The sequence below is a fragment of the Tenrec ecaudatus genome, chromosome 18 (genome assembly GCF_050624435.1).
Source record: "Tenrec ecaudatus isolate mTenEca1 chromosome 18, mTenEca1.hap1, whole genome shotgun sequence".
Taxonomy (NCBI): Eukaryota; Metazoa; Chordata; class Mammalia; order Afrosoricida; family Tenrecidae; genus Tenrec; species Tenrec ecaudatus.
The window spans coordinates 856,303-879,400 of NC_134547.1; the positions used below are offsets into that span (position 1 = coordinate 856,303).

General features: G+C 45.4%; 1 protein-coding gene across 1 annotated transcript; it reads left to right on the forward strand.

The window, feature by feature from the left end:
• The first annotated feature begins 50 nt into the window (after positions 1–50).
• Positions 51–22,645, forward strand: ZNF606 (zinc finger protein 606). Its single transcript, XM_075536458.1, has 7 exons — positions 51–445; positions 2,820–2,906; positions 3,249–3,380; positions 3,799–3,887; positions 15,274–15,400; positions 15,661–15,756; positions 19,200–22,645. Exons 2-7 carry the CDS (start codon positions 2,876–2,878, stop codon positions 21,188–21,190), a joined length of 2,466 nt encoding a protein of 821 aa, XP_075392573.1. The 5' UTR covers positions 51–445; positions 2,820–2,875; the 3' UTR covers positions 21,191–22,645.
• The last annotated feature ends 453 nt before the right edge of the window (positions 22,646–23,098 follow it).

A 23,098-nucleotide genomic window follows, 5' to 3' on the forward strand; every position in this document is an offset into this window, starting at 1 on the left:
ACTACAACTCCCGGCAGCCTTCGCGGCGGCGCCGTCCCGGGAGCGGCCGCCATTGTCCGTGGCCGAGGGGAGGCTGCCTCCGCCGCCGAGGAGGGACCGGGGGCCCGAGCGGGAGCGGACCGGAGCGGGGAGCTCTCGGGCGGCCCCGCACCCCTTGCGCCTGCCCCTCGGGCGTCCCCCGGCCTGGCGTCCCTCGGGCCCCTGCGGCCATCAGACCCCCGCCCCCCGCGCCCCTCCCCCGGCTCGGCGTTGCTGGACCGGGCGGACTTTATTTAGTAAGCTGCGCACTCCGGGCCTGGCTTCGGTTTGGGGTCCTCGGCTCCTCGTCCCTTTGTCCCCAGGTCACGTCAGGGCGCACGAAGCACGCCCGGTCGGCCCTTGGCGCTGGACAACAGCCAAACGGCCGGGAAGCGACCTCGAAGGAGGACGCTTGGCTTCGAACCAGGTAAGGCTGGCCGCTGGCTGTTGAGAGCGTTGTACCTGCGAGGAGGGACAGGAGAAATGAGTGGCTGGGCATCCCGTGCGCAGGCGAGGAGGAAGCCTTGCAGACCCTTCGTGGGCATGCCCACCTCTGATTCCCCTGCAGGCGTTTCTCTAAGGAGCGGCTCACGAAAGCGCTGGCGGACTTCAGACGGCGCTGGGAATAGCCCCTGGCCACATAAGTAGGCAGTGACAGGAGGATTTTGGCAGGCTTCAAGCAACGGTTCAGAATCCTACAGTTTGCCTACTTTGGATTTGGGCACATCTCTCCTGGGGGTCGTGGAGTCCTGTGCTCCCAAATTTGTGACCCCTGGGATCTCCCCCTGTTTCGTGCCGAGTGGTGGCTTAAGTAGCGTCCAGTGAGGTGAATATTCCACTGTCAGAGGAGACAGACAGTGGTTGGACTTGGTAGGTCTTGTAGGTTCGTTTTTTAAAAACGAGATTGAACATTGATGCAACATGAAATGAACTGTTTTGACCATGTTAAAGTATGTGATTCGTGATTTTAGTATATTTACATTGTTGGGCAATCGTCCATAATATCCAATGCAGAACGTTATTATTATTAATCCAGAGAGAACCCCCCCCCCATACCCATTAAGTCGTCCTCCCCAGCCCCAAACTCCGGCAATCAGTAATCTACTGCCTATCTCTAGGGACTTGCCTATGATGGGTTTACCACATCAACAGACACATGGTAGATGGCATTTGTGTCTGACTTCATTCATGTGCCACAGCGTTTTCACAGTCCATCTGTGTTGTGGCATGCATCGGCCCTTCATTCCGCTGTAGGGCTGGACACAGTCCACTGCATGGATAGACCACATTCCGCTTATCAGTCAGCTGGTGGATATTTGGGCCCATTCCCTTGGGGAGCTGCTTCATATAATGTTGCCGTGAGCATTCATGCACACGTTTTGTTGAGCCCCGGTTTTCACTTCTCTTGGATATGTACAGTAAAACCTGTGAATGTTGGAAGCCGAGACACCAAGGAGCCTGTCAGAGAAGGAAAATAGGAATTTCCCCACTAAAACCAGTAATAGGAAAGTGGCAAAATTGCATTCTGTCCAAGGTTGGAAACTCTAGACCCGGAGAAACACAGCAAGCATGTCAAGGTCGGGTTTGCATAAGTGTGTGTGCTACACACACACACACACACACGGAACTGCTGGGTCATATGGTAAAGAAGACTTGTAGTGTAATAGCTTATGTGTTGGGCTTTCAGCTCCCTTTAAGGATGACAGCCTTAGACTCTGACTCTGGTAGGGATCGCCCTCCTCTGCCCAGGGGGCCACTGTCAGTTGGAGTCGACTTGATGGCAGGGAGGTGGTTGGTTGGTAGGGCGACTTTTCCTTAGGGACTGCTCCACTTATAGTCCTACTAACCCAGTATCGGGTGCAGTGGACTTACAGTAATTATTGTCAAGTTTATTGAGGTGTCATGGCTGCCTGCCTCTTGGACCTATATATAAATCATCTTGAGAACAGTAGACAAATGTCCACCTGCTCTTCCAAGGTTTTGCTCTTTTCTAGCTTACTCAAGTTACCCTTAGTTTCTCTCTAGGATACCTGTTAGAGCATTGACGTGTAAATTATAATGGTCCTTAGGCATGTTTGGTTGCTTCTGTGGATGGGGTCCTGTCATTGTTCTTATGAGTCTTTGGGGGAAACTAATACTGAGGAAAATAGGATGAGAACTATATTCCCTAACTTTAAGGGAATCCGGAAAGCTAATATTCCACAATAGGAAATCCTCCACTTTGGTAAGTTAGAGATAAAGTCCAAGTACATGATCCTGCTTTAAATATCATTCCCACAGATTCTCCCCTAACAGCTGTGCTGCCTTAAAGTGAGCATATGATTGATTCTCTTTATGGAAGCAGATATCCTTTTGTTATCTCCTCCCGCCTCTGCACCCATCCCCCCCTCATGCCTGCCCCTAATGCAGGTATTAGGTTTCCTCACATGTGAGCTCAGGGACTTTACTGTAGTTACCACCCACCTTGTGACGTATGTAACTACTGAATATGCATGTATTGTTGCAGCTATCTATAAATATCCCAAGTTAGTAAAGACACCCTCACTCTCTTCCTCTTTTCTCCCACCTCTACGTGGATCACCAAGAGGGGCTGAGGCGAGCATGCTACCATGAAATGTGTCTGACTCCTGTTTTTTACTCTCGCTCCTATCTGTCCTCTATCTATCTCTCCTATCCTCTATGACTTTACTATGATCTTTATGTATCATTGCTATCAATAAAGTTGTGCCAACCGGCCCTTCAGTTGTTAGGCTCGTTTCCTCTGACAAGTTTGCTTCGTGACTTTTCACTTTTGTCATTAGGCTGGTTTCCCCAGAATCCATCCTCCTGAGCAAGCTCCTTGGTAATCCGTCCTGCAATGGCAGCCATCAACCCATGGACTTCCTGGGGTGAGTCCAGGTCTTGTGTCTGTAGGCCCCTGAGGTGGATCTCTGCCAGCAGTGTTCTGCGCTGGCGAGGAGTCAGGGCTGAAGAGGGGTGGAGGGTTCTGGGGGTAAAGATGATCTTTCCCTATTTAAGAGCGCTGTTCTTCAGGGCTCCATGGCTACATTTGATAGCCATGTAACCCATCTATATATATCTGGTATAAATCTAGCTTATTAGAATGAAAAAGCAAACACATGCCCCTGACTCTGTTGATGGAGCGTTGTCACACGCTGTATGTGACAGAGAGTTCTGTGCCTCGCGAGGTTCTGTGTCCTGCACTGCCCTGACCTTGTTCTCTCATGCAGGTGCCCTCACAGACCAGTACTGGGGGATGGCAGCCATCAGCCCGTGGGCTTCCTGCGTCCCCATCACTTGCCATGGTGTGGTCTCTTCTAGCAGTGAGCTGCCCCCGCCAAGGGTCAGAGCCTGGAAGCCGGGTGAGGACTTTGGGGCAAAGAGATCTGGTCGAGATCCGCCTCAGAGAAAAGGTGGAACAGGGACAACCAGGAAGTTCCGTTGGGGGACAAAATGACACTGGTATCACCAGGGCAACACACACAAGAAAGAGCATGGAGGCCCGGTCGGCCTGAGGCCTAGAAAGCTCCAACCAGAGCCCAGGGCTGCTTCTCAGATGATACCTCACACTGTGGGGGTGACTGTGAAGGGCTTAGCCAAATTCCCTGCCTTTTCCGAGTTTCCTTCCCCTGCAGTTCAGAAAAGTGGCTTTCATTCCTTGTCCAATGGGGAGAGACAGAGGTCCCCACCCCTTCTGAGGAAGAAGGGCTTGTGGGTAATCTCTCTAGAAGGGATAGCTGCTCCCCATCCCACCCCCATGACCTCTCTTTTTCTCTTCAGCTCTGTGTCCTCGAGACCTCGCCTGGCCCATGGAGGTGACCTCTGAGGAGGAGAGGAGGACCACTTGGCTCCCAGCAGACCAGATCCAGGTGAGACAGGGCTTTCACTGTTTCCTTCACATTCCCAAAGGGTGGGTGCCCAGGTGCCCCAGCCCCCCCCCCCCCCGTTGACATGGTCCCTCCATTTACAAGAACTAACCTGAGGAAGTCAGCTGACGGTTTACCAGAATGGATCAGCTTCTTGAGCTTGGCTAGAGAGCGTTGGGGCAGCACAGGATTCAAGTATTATCTAGGGCTTGAACTCTCTCTGTCCACTGGACCTGCCATCGTCCTGTGCCTTGGTGGTATTTCTGGTGATGAGGGCATCCCTTCCTCTGCCTCCTCCTGTCTTCACCTCAGTGCTGGATCTGGCCTGAGCCCACATGGTCTTCAATGGACCCCTGTGCTGAACAGCTCCAAGACCCCATCCCAGGCTTGCTGACCCAGCTCTGGGGCTTTGTGGGACACAGGAGCCCGGGATGCCCAAGGGAGGCCCAGGCCCTGGATCCCTGGTGAGTGAGGAGGTGGGATTGTCAGCAGAGTTCAGTGCAGGTTCACAACAGGTGAGGCCATGTCACGGTGGGGGTGGGGATGGTCCTAGTGGATAGGCCTGGCATGGTGACGCAGGGTCCAGCCTTCTGTAGACTGGGGAGCAGGGTGTGCAGTGAATGTCCAGTGACTGCTAAAGGGTGGACCTTCTTAGACATAGGCTGCAGAGACCAAGAGGAGCTAAGCCAGCCCCAGATGCCACCTCTGGCGCTGGGCTGGGGAAGGGAGGGAGAGGCTTGAGGATGTCAAAGGAAGGGGTTTTTTGATTGAGAACATTTGGGACTCCCAGGGGGGCAGTGTGAAAAGGAACAGCAGAGGTGACCCAAGGGAGACCATCTGTCTCCTCTTCCTTGAGCTTCCTCCCCTTCAAGAGCCACCTTCGAGTATATGTATTTTATAGGAAGAACTTTAATGAGACAACTCACACACACCTGAACATTCAACAATTTAAAGTGTGTAGGTCAGTGATTTTCTTAGTACATCACCATCCTTTTTTCTTATAACATTTTCATCATCCCCCAAAGAAGCAACATGTCCCTTTAGCTCCTTCTCCTGCCTGCCCTAGCCCGTAGCAGCCACGACTCTCCTCTCTCCCCCCACGGATTTGCCTCTGCTGACCCTTGAAGGAAAAGAAATCCTGTAACGCATGGCCCTTCCTGCCTGCCTTCCTTCCTGCCTTCCCTTCTTTCCTCCTCCTGCCTGCCTCCCTCCCTTACTTCCTGCCTTTCTTCCTTCCACGTTATTTTCCAGCGCCACCCGCCATGTGGCATGTGTTAGCACCTCACCTCATTCCTTTTTAGGGCCAAGAATCAGCCACTTATAACTTAGTTTTTCATTTCTTACACCTACCTCCTTATTTCTCAAGTCAAAGATTTTGATTATTATTTAATTAATCAAATTTACACAGATTCTGTTGAATGGTGAAAAAATCATTTTATGTTTTTTATTTGTGAATATTAAATTATATAAATGTAAAATACCGTGATGTAGAAATATTCAAGTTGCCACCTAACTTTAAGCTGCTCCCTACAAAATGAAGACAATAGTAACTCTCCGCCCCCCTCCCCTCCAGTACCCGGGAATCGTGCAATGTGAGTGTGACATCCCTTTGTGACAGGGCTGCTGCCCAGGAAGGTCAGGAGGTTGGCACTAGAACTTGGTGCTGTAATACCAGTTGCTGCTATACTGTACAATCATTTTCAGATCCCAGTGTGTTAGTCCAGGTTGACTAGAGAAACAAACCCAGGGAGACACTCGTGTATGTAAGAGAGAACTTTATATAAAAGAGTAATTGTATATTAAGAAAACAGCCCAGTCCACATCTAGTCCATAAGTCCGATATTAGCCATATGTCCGATACCAATCTATAAAGCCCTCTTCAGACTCACAAAACACATGCAATGATGCTGAATGCAGGATGATCACAGGCCAGTGGGTGGGAAGTCTTGTGGATCCAGTGGCGGTGGAAGCATCTCAGCTCTGGCTGGCAGTGGTCTTCATGTGGCTTCTCATCAGAAATGTCTCCCAAGGAGGGAGCCTGTGCCCATGAGCTAGAGCTATTTATCTCCTTAGCGCTTCCAAATGAGGTCATCAAGCTGTGACTTGATTGACAAGCTGAACTCCACCCCATTCACTCTTAATCCTCTCAAATTGACAACAGATTACATAAACTACCACACATAGCAATTTAAAGCAGGGAAGAAAGCTAGGCTAGGTTGAAAGATGGTTCCCTGAGTTAGTCAGTCAATTGGGAATGGAAGTTAGATGTAATAAACCCCATTGAAGACAAAACACGCACACACACACACACACAACTAACTGCTGAAAAAAAATGCTGAGAAAATAAAAAGAATTTAAAATGACAATACCCGCCAGTGTCTGAAGAGTTGTGATTTCTGAGAAGCTGCTCCGGCCCCTGCCCCACACTCACTCTGCATTCTTCCCAATGAGAAACTCAGGCTTCATCATGTGCATTTTGAATTGAGGCCTTACGTGAAATCAGTGAGAGCCCCTTGTCTCTATTAAACATTTATTGAAATTAAACATCTACTGGGTGAAAAAAAAAATCGAATGAGGCTATCCCTTGCTAAATGCACCTTGTCTAGTCTTTAAAAGATGATGGATAGGGCACTTACACCTAGTGGGAGCCTAGATCCCATTGCTTCGGGACTTACGGGAAATGCTGTTTCCGGCCTGTCTGAAAATCCTAGCTAACCCACCCAGGCACCTTGACCCCTCTGTCAAGGGTTTCTTCGTTGTCGACACTGCACATGGAACACCAAGTGGCATGCTCTCCCCATCCCTGGTGGACTCAGGTAAGCAGTTGAGCCACGCTACTCTTCATTCTGCCAAGAGCTTGCACTGAAGTAATAACAAGTACTGCCTCACAGATACTGACCTGGCGCAGCAGCTTGTGGGCGGCCAGGGTCGGCTTCCATGAAAGGGTCAGTCGGCCTGGCATGGGGGGCTGCAGGAGTGAAGGCAGTAGGTCCCTTGGGAGCCCTGCCAGAGGGTCTGCCTTCTGCGCTCTCCCTCCCTCGTTAGCCATCCCTTCAAGTGCTTTAGGGGCCCGTGTCTGTGCCAGGTACCTCTGCCTTTTGCAGTAGCACTTGACGTTGGGAAGTGTTGGAAGAGCACACCCCCTCCTCCAGTTCCTTGCCCAGGGTGCCCTGCCACTGGCCACCCGCAAACCAGCTTGCGCCTGGAACCTGCGCTTCCTCCTGGAGCCGCTGCAGAGCACTGTTGGACGGGTGTCCACCACCTCCACATCTTGCTGCTGTTGTGTTTTGAGTGTTTTCCTTTGCAATTCCAGGTTGAAAACATTACCTCGTACCACCCCTAAGGCCCCTGTGGCCCTTTTTGATGCTGGAAATGCTGCTTGTTATTTATTTCAAACCTAATTTGGGTAAATTTCAGAGTATAAAAAATAATCAAGAAAATACTGCCCTGATCTCACAGAATGAGCAGGCATTGATGTTTTGTCATGTTACTTGTTTTGTTTTTCGTTTTAATGATAAACCCTAACTCAGTAGTCTCTTCCCATCTTAGAGCAGTTGCTCTGATGGGTTTCGTATGGACACAGCGAGTCCTTTTTTATATCCTTAGTATGTTTAATTTCATGTTGATTATATGTAACTATGACCAAGCGTAGGTATATAGTTACACAGTATCCTTTTTAAAGTCGTTTGTTCTACAGGTAGCTTTCTTAGTGTTCTTTACTTATTTAAAGGAGTCCTGGTGGTGTCGTGGGCTAAGCAGTGGGCTGCTAACCCCAAAGTTAGCACTTACAAACCAGCCACTCTGCAGGAGAAATTTGAGACTTTCTGCTTCTGTAAAGATTTACAGTCTAGAAACCCACAGGCGCAGGTCTACTGTGCCGCAGGGTCACTCTGAGTCAGCACGGACTCGATGGCAGTGAATTGTTCATTCAGGGTCAACTCTGAGATCCACCCCTGGGCACAGACATAGGTCATTTAGTTCCTGTGCACTGCCAGGTAATGCCTACTGGAATATGCCTCCACATTCTCATGTAGTTCCTGTGCACTGCCAGGTAATGCCTACCGGAATATGCCTCTACAGTCATCCCTTTTCTACATGAGCTTATTTGTACCCCCTCATCCTGCACCTGTCAAACCTTCCGGAATATTTTTGTACATAGCACTTTGTAAGTGTTTATGAGTTTTTTGGTTTGGGGTCACTTAATTTCTGTATTTTTAAAATGTTCTTGTCTCTGAGTTTTGCTGGCTCTTAGGGTAAATGTTTTCAATACTGCTAGTGCTGCCTCATGGCTCTCTGAAGGACAAAGCTGGTCTTTTCCCCGCCCTTGAGTTTCCGTTCCCCTCCATCCTTGCCGGCACTGGACACTAGCATGCCTTTTAGTGTTTGCTTCAGTTGAGACTGAGGAGATGTAGATGTATTGCATTATTATTTTAATTGGAGTCTTTGATTTCTGGTGAGGTGAACATTTTATATGTCGACTGTCCATCTGCTTTTCTCTGTCTCCCTCCCCCCTAGTGGCTCCTGCTTTCTGTATTTCAGTGGATCTCAACTCTCCAACTCTCTGCTACCTGGAACCTGGAGTCTTTGCTACCTGAGAATCAACTTTTCCCAGTTCAGGGCTTGTCTTCCCTTGGCCAGATGTTTCTCGATTCAGTTTTGTCTAACATCCCATCTTTATTAATGCTGACCTTTTTTTAAGTCTTTAAAAGAAATCTTGTCTTTTTCTTAAAAAAAATAAAATCCTCCTTTCCTTTTCATTCTCCTTCTAGGGCCTTCTATGAGACAGTAGGCCTCCTGAGCTGATGATTTCATCTTCTGATTCTTCATAGTCTGTGTGTCTTTCTCCCCCTTTGGCGGTGGTGGAGGTGGTAGTGGTGGCGTTCAAGGTCTGGCGATCACATTCTCACAACTTCAGAACTCATTGTGACACCTCCTGTTGGATGGTATGCCTATGCCTCCTGGACTGTGTCTTTCATCTCTTCATGTGTGTGTGTGTGTGTGTGTGTGTGTGTGTGTGTGTGTGAGAGAGAGAGAGAGAGAGAGAGAGAGAGAGAGAAGCAGGCGGGGTGGGGGGAGAGAGATGGTTGGGGATTGAGGGATTGTGATTTTCTGACCATCACTGGACTCTTCCCGGGCCTTCTCTTAGTTGATGGGCCTCCTCCACTGGTCTTTTCTGCAGTCCACATTTTCTGCGAGCTCTTTCCTGTTCTCTGTGAGACCCCTGGTTGTATCCTGCCCCATTTTATCCTGAAGCTTCCTCTCTGGTCTGAGATCAGAAGACTAGGAGCTATCGTTGCTGCCTGGATTCTGTGTCCTCTGTTACCTTGTGTGGCAGCTGCTTGTCACGTTCCCCACAGGGCATTTAACCAGCTACCAGGGAGTGTAGGACTCTCAGGTTGAGCATCTTCTTCTACGACAGCTAGTTGGGACTGGTTTCTTCCCCCGTACCTCCCCTTCCCCCTTTTCTGTTTCAGTTCTAGGGACCTGGTTAGATAGGGTCACTCAACCCATTCTGCCTCTAGTTACCTAGGGTAGGCGGTTGGTTGTAAGGGTCCCTACTCCCACCCCAAAATGATGGCAGTCTCAGCTTTGGGGTATTCCATGTGGCCCTGCTGTCCTGAGAAGCATCCCTACTCCTGAGTTTGAGAAGGGTTTTGAGGGAGGTATGCAGAGCTCCTGGCCAAGCTGCCCACAGGCCAGGAGGCTGGCAGCGAGCAAAGCTATCCCTAGCTCCGTCCTCCACTCTCCTCCTCACTTTACATCATTTCACCTATTCTGTGCGTCTGTCTAAGTGTCTCCACAAACAACTGCCGTACCTTTACCACGCCCACGAATGAACCATGATGACTCACTCACTAAGCACACACTCCACGTTCAGTTTTCCCTGGTTGTCTCCAAAATTCCTTCTGATGGCTGCGCTGTTTAAATTAGGATCCAAGCAAGGCCCAGCTGTTGCATATGCTTCATGTTTTTTGTTTTTGCTGTGAAACTACAACAATCAAATGTAATTTATAAAATTTTATATTATGAAACTTATAGAAAACTCATATAAATTGGCCTCTGATAGTCCAAAATGTTTACTTTTAATTGAAGCTAGCGTTTTATACTCTTACATAATATAATGCATCAAATTAAAAAACCCAAGTGGCTTACAGTTTTCATTAAGCTTATATTTAGAAACATTTTTCAGAATGTATATTTATTTTTAAAAAGGAATAATCAGCAGAAGAGATGCTTATTAAAAATTTCCAAAACTTGGTATGTTCTGATCACCAGCAATTTAAAAACCTGTGAAAACATGTTAAAGCCATCCTTTGGCTAGATAAACACACCACATACCTACTTAAAATTCATTTGGAAAACATAAGACTCCAATAATTTGGAAAAAAGTACTATCACTGATTTTCTCCACAATAATGACTTTTAAGTGAGTAAAAATGTATGTAACTCTCTAGCTTTTAAAAGAAATATAGGGGGAAAAAAGAAATAAAGGAAATACATTTCTATTTATCTAAGTTTTCTTAAGCAGAAATAAGGAGTTTTGTCTGCTCCATCCCCCCAATAATTTTTGAACTGGCCTATTGAGTTTACAAATAGCCACATTTTTGAGCTGATAGCATGGATTTTGAGGGGAGGACAAACCCACCAATCTCTGTAGGTCAAAACTGAATCACTTAAGGGCATTGAGATTTTAAGAATGGTGACAACATTTAACTAGAAAGTGGTGATGACTACTCAGCATGACGGATATAGTCAGTGGCCCTGAACTCTACATGTCTTGTGGGCCGGCTTCACTTTACCTTTGTGAGTCCATTGAGTAAGTCCTTTGGGAAGGGGTTGGGACCATTCAGATCCTGGCTTGATATTTTGGCAAGAGCACCTCACAGGTGATGCTGGTTCCTTTGTACCTTGTGAGCCAGGAGGCACAGGGTGTCTTGGCCTGTTGTAGATTGTAAGAAGAATCAGTGGGTGCAGGTCTTGTCAACCGGACCCTTTCATGATAAAGTTTCCTGTCTGTCTTTCCCCCATGGTTTAGCAGAACGCGACTGCTAATGTTCCCTAGCCTAGTAGTGGTTGCGGAATCACTCTCTAATCATTCTTCCTGCATCTGGTAGATATGTGCATGAATACTCCAGGAGTCCTGGGGTGGAGCAAACAGTCTACCCAACTGCTACCCAAAAGGCAGTGTGAGCCTTCCTTGGAAGACAAGCAGGTGATGTGTTTCCAAAGGTCACAGCAATATGGCCTTTAGTGTCAGAGGAAACCTAGCTCCAATAACCAAAGGGCAGAAGGTGCAATTGTACAGTGTTAATATATAAAGATCTTAGTAAAGTCATAGAGAATAGGAAAGAGAATAAAATAAAGGAATCAGACACATTTTATAGTAGCATGCTCACCTCAGCCCTCTTGGTGGTCCATATGGAAGTGGGAAAGGAGAGAGCGCCTATACTATCTTGGGATATTTATAGGTAGCCCATAAGACATGCATATCCATTAGTTACATAGTAAGTCGCTGAGCTCACAGGTGAGGAAACCTAATACCTGCACTGGGGGAAGTGTGAGGGGGTCTGGGAAGAGATAGCAACAGGATGTCTGCTTCTGTAGGGAGATTACATCAACCATGTGCTCACTTTAAGGCAGCATAGTTGTTAGGGGAAAATCTTTGGGAACGATATTTAAAGCAGGATAATGTACTTGGACTTTACCTCTAACTTACAAAGTGGAGGCTTTCCTACCATGGATTGCCAGCTTTCCAGATTCCCTCTGTGATAAGTTAGGGAATAGAGTCCTCATCCTATTTCCCTCTGTTCCTTTCCCACACTGTAGAGCAGTTGTACTCTGTCTTACGGAGCTGTCATGAGTCGGAGTTAACCTGATGGGCCCAACAACAGCAGCAGCATGACTCTTCCATGGGTGTCTTGAGACCCGTGGGAGCTGTAGTCTGCCAGCTGAAGAGAAAATCCAGCTTGTGTTAAGTGGAATGTTGAAGCCATGTTCATAGATGGCACTCCACAGAGGAGAGGTTTGTAGCCTGAGAGGAAAACAAGCAAGCGAGCACAGCCTCTTAGCTGCTGCTAGGGGTATAGTGTCTGTAAAAATGCATCCAGCTCTTGGCACATGTATGCTTTGCACACTTGTCTGCCCTAAAGTTCCACTAACGTGAAAAGTTTACCTTACCAAACGGAGCAGAAGCAGCCAAGTATGGACACTGTGAGAGTGCGTTGGCATAGGGGAGCCCAAGGCTGAGGAGTGTTGCATAGAGAGGAGGCACGGTCGTTTGAAATGCCGCGGGAATGTCCAAGAAGAGGAAAGCAGCCAATGACCTTAGGCTTAGCAAGCACAGGAGTGAGGAATTTGCGGGGAGGGCATGGTGAACAGGAAAATCATGATTGTGACCACTCCTCACTTTTCAACATGGTAAAGTTCCAAAGACCACGTTGTCATGCAAACATTGTTGATATGTGAACGTGGAGAATGACCACAGCAGATCACAAAATGATGATCACATAACTGCCCAAATTACATCAATGCCAAACTGCCATGCCCCAGCCAAGTTGATACCAGCCGCCCCTACTCGTGTTTCACTTCTTGCTGTTGGTTACTGCCAGGTGTATACTGTTAATGTGTAGAATAGTCAGAAAGCCGAGTTTTCACTATTGTGGATATCTAAAATGTGGGACAGTGAAATAGTTGGTGTATGAGGACTGGCTGTAATGCATACCCATCCCCCCATATAGTTCAATACAGATTATTTAAAAAAAGATGAATATCAAGAAAAATTGCCAAGAAGCAGAGGTAAAGATGGGACAGTGAAGGCACAGAAGGGACTGCAGCTGGTGACACCCGGATGGCAAGGAAGGAGAGGGTGAGCGTGGACTGTCACTCACAGGGGCTTGACTGCTGGCACGGGCACAGGAGAACAGGGACGTTTGTATAAGCTATGGAGAAAGAATGTGGAGATCACAGGAGACGACTCCTTATCCCATGTGCTCTGTGAGGAGTTGAGCTACAGAAACGAAAGATTTGGCCATAAATGGGAGGGCGGTCCTCCTGGTGATCTTGTTAGAAATCAGTAGGGTTGATTTTGAGTAGGGGAATCGGTGGTTCTGCCTTTTATCCTGCTCTTCCTTTAAAGGTGGAAAGGGAGCCGTTTGGGCAGATGGTTACAATTGGATACTTTGAAGACACGGTTCTGACTTGGAGCTGAGCTGCTCCATGCGACAGTAAATTGCCCCGGTAGAGTAATCCTTACAGGACAGGAGCTGGTCACCTGGTGTTCCACAGAGCTGCTGGGTGGGTTCAGATGCAGACTTGCAGGTGAGCACAAACCGTCTGTGACGTCCGTGGACCTTGGTACAAAACACAAGGACAGGAGCAGATCGCCAGATCTCTCTCCTATGGAGCCTTCCCATTGCCCGCGACTTGGTTGCAACTCATGACGATCCTATGGGACAGGACCCTGTAAGACTGCCCTGTGAGGTTGTGAGACTGTCCCTCATCGTGGGAGTAGAAAGCCCCATCTTTCTCCCGAGGAGGAGACGCTGGTGTTTTCAAACTGCTGACCTTGCCATTAGCAGCCCAACTTGTAACCCACTAACACCCCAGGGCGCCTTATAGAGCCTTTGGGTGAGTTCCACCCACCCAGCTTTTGGTTCACGTCAAAGTGCAAAACCCTTGTGCCAACAGGGCTCCTCAAATAGCCAGCGTAAAGGCTTTGTGTTGACGCAGTCAGATGGTGAGCTGGCTTTACAAGCTAGGACCAGCACTGACAGCAGAGCAGTCCGTCGGGGACACCTTGTACAGGTAGAAGTAGACTTCAAGGTGAGCGTGAAAGGGCTCCAGCAACCGGGCAGTGGAAGCCACTCCCTTTGCACTTGGAGCATTCATGGCCTTGATTGTACACAGACACCAGGGCAGAGCAGAAAGCCGTTTCCAAACGGAGAGGAGGACCGGGGTGCAGGGGACTGCGTACTCTGAGAAGTGGGCTGCAGGGTGTGTGTCGGGCCAACCACCACACATAACTCACCCTTACCTCCAGGAGAAGTGTTGAGCCCTTCCCGTGCCCGGGTAGATGAGGATCGTACCGATTGCTTACCAGGACGGTGAGTTGGCACATTCATTGCAGAAATTAGGTTGGCATCAATTCACTTTCGCTCTTGGACTATCCTGGTTCTTTCCTGCCCATCGTCTTCTGTTTGGGCTCTTTGGATGTAAGTGCTTCCAAGAGCCACTGTCACAGATTGTCCTGAACCCCCAATGCTGTACACCCTCAGCTCCAGCTCTTGAGACAAATGCTCTGGGTATGAAGCAGCTCAACTCCTGCCAGGAATACAGACATTCTGTATTCAAGTCATGCCATTCCATGCTCAGATGCCCATGTCGCAAATCAAAGTTTCCAGAGTCTCTGGCGAGCGACTGAGCCTCCTATCCTCTGAGCTGCACACAAAGGCTTTACTGTGACGTTGTTGCCATGCAGTTGATGCCGATTCGAGGTGACTCCGCGTGTGCGGAGTAGAATTGCTCCTTAGGGTTCCCAAGGTTTTTGGAATATGATCACCAGGGCTTTCTTCCACAGCCCCTCTGACTCGGTTTGAACCATCAACCTTTGGGCTAGTAGCGGAGTGCGTACCCGTTTGTACCACCCAAGGACGCCTTTGTTTTATTAAATGTCTGGGTTACCCACCCAAAAGGGGGAGTTCTGTCCAAATTTGCTGTAATATAAGTTGGGCAAGAGTCTGCAGAAAGACCTGCTTAACTTCTTGCAGTGGTTGTGGAAGGTACCCAATGCCCTGGGGGGATCCCTGGTAACTTCCTGGCTAAGTTGAGGTTGCTGATGGGAAGGTCAAACCCGCCAGCCACTCCTTGGCAGAAAGATATGGCAGTCCATTTCTGTAAAGATTTACACCTTGGAAACTATGGGGTGGTTCCACCTTACAGGAATCAACTTGATAGCAAGAGGGATGGGTTAGTTTCCTAATGGCTCATTCCAGATAAGGGGCTCAAATCCAAACTCACTGCCATCAAGTCAATTCTGACCCATAGTGACCCTGTAGGGCAGGGTAGAACTGCCTTTGTGAGTTTCCAAGACTGTAAACTCTAAGCATAGGCAAAATCCCATCTTTCTCCTTGGAGCAGCTGGTTGATTTTGAACTGCCGACCTTGTGGTGAGCAGCCCAACTGTAACCACTGCACCACCAGGACTCCCTAGATGTGAGGTTAAGTGCCTCCTAATGAAACCTGACCTGCACCAGTCAGAATTTTGAACATAATCAGGCCAGTTTCTCTACCACCAGCCTCATCTCCCTTCTCTCTTAGCAGCCTCAGTCCATCCCTAGGAAATAGTAGAGAAGGTGCCCCAGGTTGAGGAAGAACATGTGTGTCCTTTTAGGAACCAGTGACCTTCAAAGATGTGGCTGTGGACTTCTCCCAAGAGGAGTGGGGGCAGCTGGACCCTGTTCAGAGGACCCTGTACCGTGATGTGATGCTGGAGACTTTCGGGCACTTGATCTCTGTGGGTAAGACAGGTGCTGCCCATGTGCAATGAGGTGGTTTCCATTACAATGCCTTCAGCGCCTCTGTGGTTAAAAGCCCTTTGAGGCCACCGGAGGGCTGAAATGGTCTTGGGTAGGAAATCAGGGTGAAATGTATTAACACTCGTGAAATATGGCATTAGAGGGTCTAGGCTTCTTCTGCTCAAGTGAAAAGTCCCAGTGGAGAAGCAGGCATTAGTTGATCTGTCCTGTTACACAAACTTCTGTTTTCCCTGTATGCTCAGGTAATGAGATCGCCAAGCCTGAGGTCATCTCCCTGTTGGAGCAAGGAGAAGAGCCATGGGCTGTGGAAAGAGGATATCTTCAAAGCACTTGTCCAGGTAAGAGCCGGTCTTGGCCCCAAGAGGGCAGAAATTCTTCCCCGGAACCTCCTTACTTGAGAAACAGCACAAGGGCTTGAGGGGTTGCCTTTTTTAGGTACATCAGAACATCCTCTACATCTTTCCCCTTCCTGTATCAACCTCTTCTTGTTGATGATAACCTGATGACAGAACCCTGGTGTGTCTGGTTCAGGGTTACGCTGCTAATTAAAAAGTTAGTATTCAAACCCACCAGCCTTCCATGGGAGAAAGAAGAGGCTCTCTGCTCCCCAAAGATCGACACTCTTGGAAACCCTATATCGGATCACTAGAAGTTGGAATTGACTTAATGGCCATAGTGGGTTTTTTGGGAGTTCTACACAGTCTGCTTTCCTGCCTTTCATAGTTTCCACTACTTTTTTCTCTAACATGACTGCCTTAATTCCCTTGAGCTGCTGTAACAGAAATATAATAGTTGGTTGCTTTAAAAGGCAGGCCTTTATTTATTTATTTAAAATTTTATTGGGAGCTCTTAACAGATACTATAACAATCCATAATTCAGTTAGATCAAGCATACTTGTACAGTTACTGCCACCATCATTTTCTGTCATCTTGAACTCTTTGATATCAGCTCTCGTTTGTCCCCTCCCTCCCCTACCTTACTCCCCAGGAACCCTTATCCTTATATTATAAATAATTATTGTTATCATTATTATTTATTTGCCATGTCTTACACTATCCACTGTATCTGTTCACCTGTAATCCTGTTATTCGTTCCCCTCCAGTGGAATTATACATTCTTCGTTGCTATCAGTCCCCCCTTCCCCACCTTCCTGTACTCCCAGGGGATCCTTGCTCCCATTACTATTTCTGATGTGTTTTTCTATCTTGGGTTTCATGCATTAGGTGATCTTCATTATATAAATGAGTATACACAGGCCTGACAAGATTAATGATGTAAAAGTGGGACCATAATAGTGAGGGGAGGAAATCTTAAAGGTCTAGAGGATAGTTCTGTGTTTCATCAGTGCTGTACCGCACCCTGGGTTTATCTTCCCTCTCATCAGGCTCCACTGTGAAGGACTAAGAACAGAAATGTATTTGCTTGCAGTGCAGAAGGCTAGAAGTGTGGGTTCAAGGTACCACTTTCAGGAAAGGCTATCTCTCTGTTGGTTCTGGAGCAAGACTCTTGTCTCTTTTAGCTTTTGCAGCCCCGGCACTCCTTAGTTTCTTGACAATGTCCACATTTCATCTCTCTTCCACCCTACATTCATTTGCATATGTCCCTGAAAGATGTCTGTATTCTAATTCCCAGAATCTGTGAATATGGTATCTTCCTTAAGAGAAAGAGGACTTGATGCCCTTGAGATGGGCAGAGTATTCTGGATTATCTAGGTGGGCCTAGTGTCCTCACAAGGGTCCTAATAAAGAGAAGCAGGTGGGCTGGAGACACAGAGGAGGTGTCACACAAGAAGCTGCGAGAGGATTGGTGTTCTTTGAAGAAGGAAGAGGCCACAGACAAAGAATGCAGATGATCACTTTTGTTGTTGTAATTAGGTGTTGTTGAGTCATTTCCAACTCAGAGTGACCCTGTGTACAACAGAATGAACCGCCACCCAGTCCCACACCATCCTCACAGTTATGTTTGAGCCCGTTGTTGCTGTCACTGTGTCAGTCCATCTTGTCTAGGGTGACTAGACACTGAAAAAGGCAAGGAAACAGATTCTACCCTGGAGTCTCCAAGAGGAGGTGGCCCTGTGGATGGCTGGTTTGAACTTCTGACCCCTTGAACTGAAAGATAATAAATTTGTATGGTTTGAAGCCACATAGTGTTTGGTGATTTGTTACAGCAGCATTAGAGAACAAATACAGATCCCTCTAGTTGTTAGAGGACTGCATACTTCAACAACAATGATAGTAGCTCCCATATATTGAAAGTCTGCCATTTGATAGGCATTTCACTGTATCTATAATCTGACTTAATCATCAGATAAGTCTTGGAAGGATAGTGGCGGAGCCATTTAAGTACTGATTTATCTGTTTCATCACAATATGCTCTTTTTCAAGTCATTGATATAATCCTTCAAAAAACATTTTTTTTTCCTGTACTGGTTGAAAGTACTGTAACTTTGAGATCTTTAAAATATGATGATGTTGGCCTTTGAGTTGATGAATTTTCTTTCATTTTTTTGGACTCTATGGGATCTCATACTTTCATAGACAATGCCTTAGCTTGAAACCTAGCTTGATGATGTTTTGTCTTTACATCGACCCCTCCTTTTTAGGGTAGGTGAATGTGATGGCAAGCTATGGGAACAGAAAGGGTATCATTACATGGAAACGAATTAGGATTCTACTTAATAATTTAAACACTGGTTGCTAAGGAATTGTGAGTTGATCACCCTTTGTAAAACAAGTTGTTATCATTTTCTACCTTATTGCCATCGTTTTTAATTGTCATCAGCTGACTTCTGGCTCATGGTGACCCCACATGTTCAGAGTAGAACTATCCCCCTTAGGGATTTCAAAGCTGTGACCCATCAGAAAGAGACCATCAGACCTGCCTGTGGGTATAGTCAAACCTTCTGTCTCCTAGTTGAACACTTAACTATTTTTGTTACCAGGAACTTAAAAAAAAACCAACCTAATAGCATTCAGTGTTTTTTGTATCAGGAGTCCCCAAGACCATCCCAAGTTTAGTGATTTCCTGGGAGAAATCACAAGACTCTGAAATCTTTATCATCACAACTACAGTTTATTACAGTGAATGGGTATAAAACAACATTAACAAAGGGGAAAAAGCACAGGGGGCCTAGTTTCAGGGGACACTAGATACAAGTTTCCTATAGTCCTTTCCCAGTGGCATCACATGGGACATAATTAATTTCCCCACCAATGAGTTGTGATAATAGGTGTGTAGTATAGTCAGGGACACTCATCTGAGCTTGGTTGTTAGTCAGGAGAGCACATGGTGCCTGTGTGAATGAGTTCAGTCACCGAATCCCACCCAGAATGAAATTCAGGTGTCCACCATAAATGATATTATTTGCACAAACTGTTCAGAGAAAGGATTATATTGCTTCAAATCCTCAGCATACAAAACATTTTCTCCTTTAGGACATTCCAAGCCCTCATTTCCCAGGAGTTGGCCACGTTCCAGTCCTGAATCAAGTCTACTTGGATATGCAGCATTAGAGCAGCTCAGCCAATCTGACTTATCTTTTCATAAGGAATCTTCCTAACTGGGGTTATCAATTTTCAGTACATAGTTTTTATACTGGTTTGTTCCTTATTCATTACTCTCTTCTTCTCGTTTATGATATTTTCCTGGGTTACAAGTTTGTATTTGGGGGAAAAAAATCACACTTGACAATATTGTATACAGTAGATCTCACCATTCCTGCTCTTAAAATTTATTTTTCTATGTTACTATGACTTTAAAAATTATTCTTGTTTATTTCAGAATGGATGAAAAGTATTGAAAGAACAGCTTTGATCCCAACACAGAGTATTTTTGTGGAAAAACAATCACATAGCATGAAGTTGGAAAGATACATATGGGATGATCCTTGGTTCTCCAGGGTACAAGTCTTGGGATGTGGAGATCAATTAGAAATGTACCACATGAACCAAAGCACAGCAAGGAGGCAAATGGTCTTCATGCAAAAGGAAGTACTTTCACAAAGAGGCCCTGAACTCTATGAATTTGGGTCCAACTGTAGCCAGAGCTTAAACATTTTTCCGTCTCAGAGAGTTTCTCAAATAGAACATTTCTATAAACCTAATACACAGTCCGAAAGTTGGAGATATAATTCAGCCATAATGTACGCAGATAAGATTACCTACGAAAATAATGATTATAGCAAGACCTTCTACAAATCCATTCAGCCTATTCACCCTCCAAGAAAACAACCTGGAGATAATCTTTTCAAATGCACCGATGCTGTTAAATCTTTCAATCAAATTATACATTTTGGTGATCATAAGAGAATTCATACAGGAGAAAAGCTCTGTGAATATAAGGAATGCCATCAAATTTTTAACCAGAGCCCATCATTCAATGAACAGTTAAGACTTAATGTTGGAGACAACCAATATGATTATAAAGAATATGAGAATATCTTTTACTTCTCATCTATTATGGAACATCAAAAAACCAATACTGTAGAGAAAGCATACAAGTACAATCAATGGGAGAAAGTCTTTGGGTATGATTCATTCCTTACTCAGCATACAAGCACTTACACTGCAGAGAAACCTTATGAATATAATGAATGTGGGACATCTTTCATCTGGAGCTCTTATCTTATCCAACATAAGAATACTACTCATACTGGAGAGAAGCCCTACGAATGTGATAAATGTGGGAAAGTTTTTAGGAATCGTTCAGCCCTTACTAAACATGAGCGGACTCACACTGGCATAAAACCCTATGAATGTAATAAATGTGGGAAAGCTTTTAGCTGGAACTCTCATCTTATTGTACATAAGAGAATTCATACAGGAGAAAAACCTTATGTATGTAATGAATGTGGGAAATCTTTCAACTGGAACTCCCATCTGATTGGACATCAAAGGACTCATACTGGAGAGAAGCCTTTTGAGTGTTCTGAATGTGGGAAATCTTTCAGCTGGAGCTCCCATCTTATTGCCCATATGCGAATGCATACTGGAGAGAAGCCCTTTAAATGTGATGAATGTGAAAAAGCTTTTAGAGATTACTCCGCCCTCAGCAAACACGAGAGAACGCATTCTGGAGCAAAACCATATAAATGCACAGAATGTGGGAAATCCTTCAGTTGGAGCTCCCATCTTATTGCCCATCAGAGAACTCATACAGGTGAGAAACCATATAACTGTCAGGAGTGTGGTAAAGCGTTCAGAGAACGTTCAGCCCTCACAAAACACGAGATCATTCATTCTGGAATTAAACCCTATGAATGTAATAAATGTGGAAAATGCTGCAGCCAGATGGCTCACCTTGTTAGACATCAAAGGACACACACTGGAGAGAAGCCCTATGAGTGCAATAAATGTGGGAAGTCTTTTAGCCAGAGCTGTCACCTTGTTGCTCATCGGAGAATTCACACTGGTGAAAAGCCCTATAAATGTAATCAATGTGAACGATCCTTTAATTGTAGCTCTCACCTTATTGCACACAGGAGAACTCATACCGGAGAAAAACCATACAGGTGTAACGAATGTGGCAAAGCATTCAACGAAAGTTCTTCACTTATTGTACATTTGAGAAATCATACCGGTGAAAAACCTTACAAATGTAATCATTGTGAAAAAGCTTTCTGTAAGAACTCTTCCCTTATTATCCATCAGAGAATGCACAGTGGAGAGAAACGCTTTATATGCAATGAGTGTGGAAAAGCCTTTAATGGTCGGTCAGCACTAACTCAACATCAGAGAAATCACAGTGAAGAGAAACTGTGCAAATTGAATTGATTGGGTTTTTTCCCCTTTCTTTTCTTACCTTTGATAGAACATTTAGGGAATAATACTCAATAAATTCAAGAGGGGGAAATTTTTTTTTCAGTCGTGAACAGAAAGTATCTTCTTAGGAGAAACTCATGAATAAAAAGGATAAGGGTGAGCTATCCTTATTAATAGAAGGAGGAAAACACTTTTTATTGTCCACCAGGTATCCATAGTGGGGAAACATGACTAGGGAATGGGGCATTTTTGAGAAAGTGCTCTCACCTGTTTCTGGTTCAGTGTGCATTGTTACGGAACACATGCATCAAGCTAGTAGAATGGGTATAATCTTGACACTGATAATTTGTACATAATGACAGAAAGACAGGCAGAATTTGCCTTTATAAGAGAAGGTCCTGGGGTCCTTTAAGGAATAGAATATCAAACATACTAAATTTGAATTTGGTGAAGTCGAATGACCTATTTATGGTTCAAAACTAACCCCTTTAGGAAAAAAAATAGATTACTAATGGTGGAAAGATTATTGCCAGTATACATAAGATTTTGATTGTGTTGTTGAACAGGAAGTGATCCTTAAGCTAGAGTATCAGTGTCCATTGTTTGTTCATATCTGCCTTGTTGGTCAAATAGTTTGTGATTTGTCTTAGGCAGTAACTATAAATTACAGTTGTGGTCACTGCATCAATGTTCGTTACATGAAGGAATAAAAAGGACACAGGTATATATACATATCCACTAAAACAAATCTAAAAACTGTCCATGAGTAAGCGCTGGAAAAGCCCATGGAGAAATTAACTCAGTTAAGTTTTATTTTATAGTTTTACAATCAGATAACACATGTGCCAGGCATTGTTTTAAATGCATTACAAATATTAACTCATTACAATCTCAATTTTATAAATGGGGAGACTAAAGCAGACGTGAAGGAATAAATAAGTAGTTAATAGAACTGGGATTCAGTTTGACTCCAGAGTTCATTTTTAATCTCTACATTATACTGCCATGCCAGTGATTCTCCACCCAACCCCAACCCCCTGCTGATATATTTTCATTTTGTTCAGTATTTCTAGAGTAGAGATTTTATAACAAAAATCAATAAAATACTAAACAGATAAAAAGTTACCTGACTCCTCTGTCTTAAAGAATTTGTGGTCAAGGTGAGAGTAAGCTCCATTTGGAATTTGAAGAATTTGGGATCAGACACAGAATTACTTAATATTTGGGGATGGAGATTTCCTGGAGTTTTATTACCCATAATCTTGAGGTTTATGGGGGAGGAGGGAATTGTGGACATATTGGACAGTTAGATGCACTTGAAAAATGTCCCGTGATGAGTTTAGAATATCCCTCATGGAGCAATTTGCAAAGTTTTGGGTGTTTTTTTTAAAAAAGAAAACAACAATAACAACATACTTCAGAGTTCAGGTGCATCATTTCTCAAGACCCCACTTTGAGGTAAATATTAAAAATCTTCTCCAAGTAAAATGATTGATGTAATTCAGAAGAGTATGCCATGGGGGGTGGGGGTTGGTGTCCGCTTTTCAGTGAATCACCTGGAATAGAAAGTCTCATTATGCACCAGGGGCAGATGCATCATTGGATTTGGCTGGTTTATCATAAATTTGCAAATATTTTCTGAATTTCCCTAACAGGCTTATAGCTAGATGCCAAGAATCCTTCCTCCACTGGCTTCCAGGGTATTGGATATAATCCTACAGTATATAATGTCCATCTAACATCTTTGGTGGTGGTGGTGGTTCAGTGGTATAGTTTTTGCCACATATGCAGAACGAGGTTCAATTCTCATTCAGTACAGTCACCATTTGTCTGACAGTAGGGACTTGCATGCTACCATAATATTGAACAGGTTTCAGGAAAATGTTCAAACTGATGAGCTAAGCCTGGCAATCTACTTAC

What these genes read in the sequence shown, in the direction of transcription:
- ZNF606 (XM_075536458.1), top strand. Translation starts at nt 2,876, where the DNA reads ATGGCAGCCATCAACCCATGGACTTCCTGGG. An exon ending in GGTCAGAGCCTGGAAGCCGG is followed by an intron (nt 3,381 to 3,798) that starts GTGAGGACTTTG and finishes TTTTCTCTTCAG; the next exon opens with CTCTGTGTCCTCGAGACCTC. An exon ending in TCTTCAAAGCACTTGTCCAG is followed by an intron (nt 15,757 to 19,199) that starts GTAAGAGCCGGT and finishes TGTTTATTTCAG; the next exon opens with AATGGATGAAAAGTATTGAA.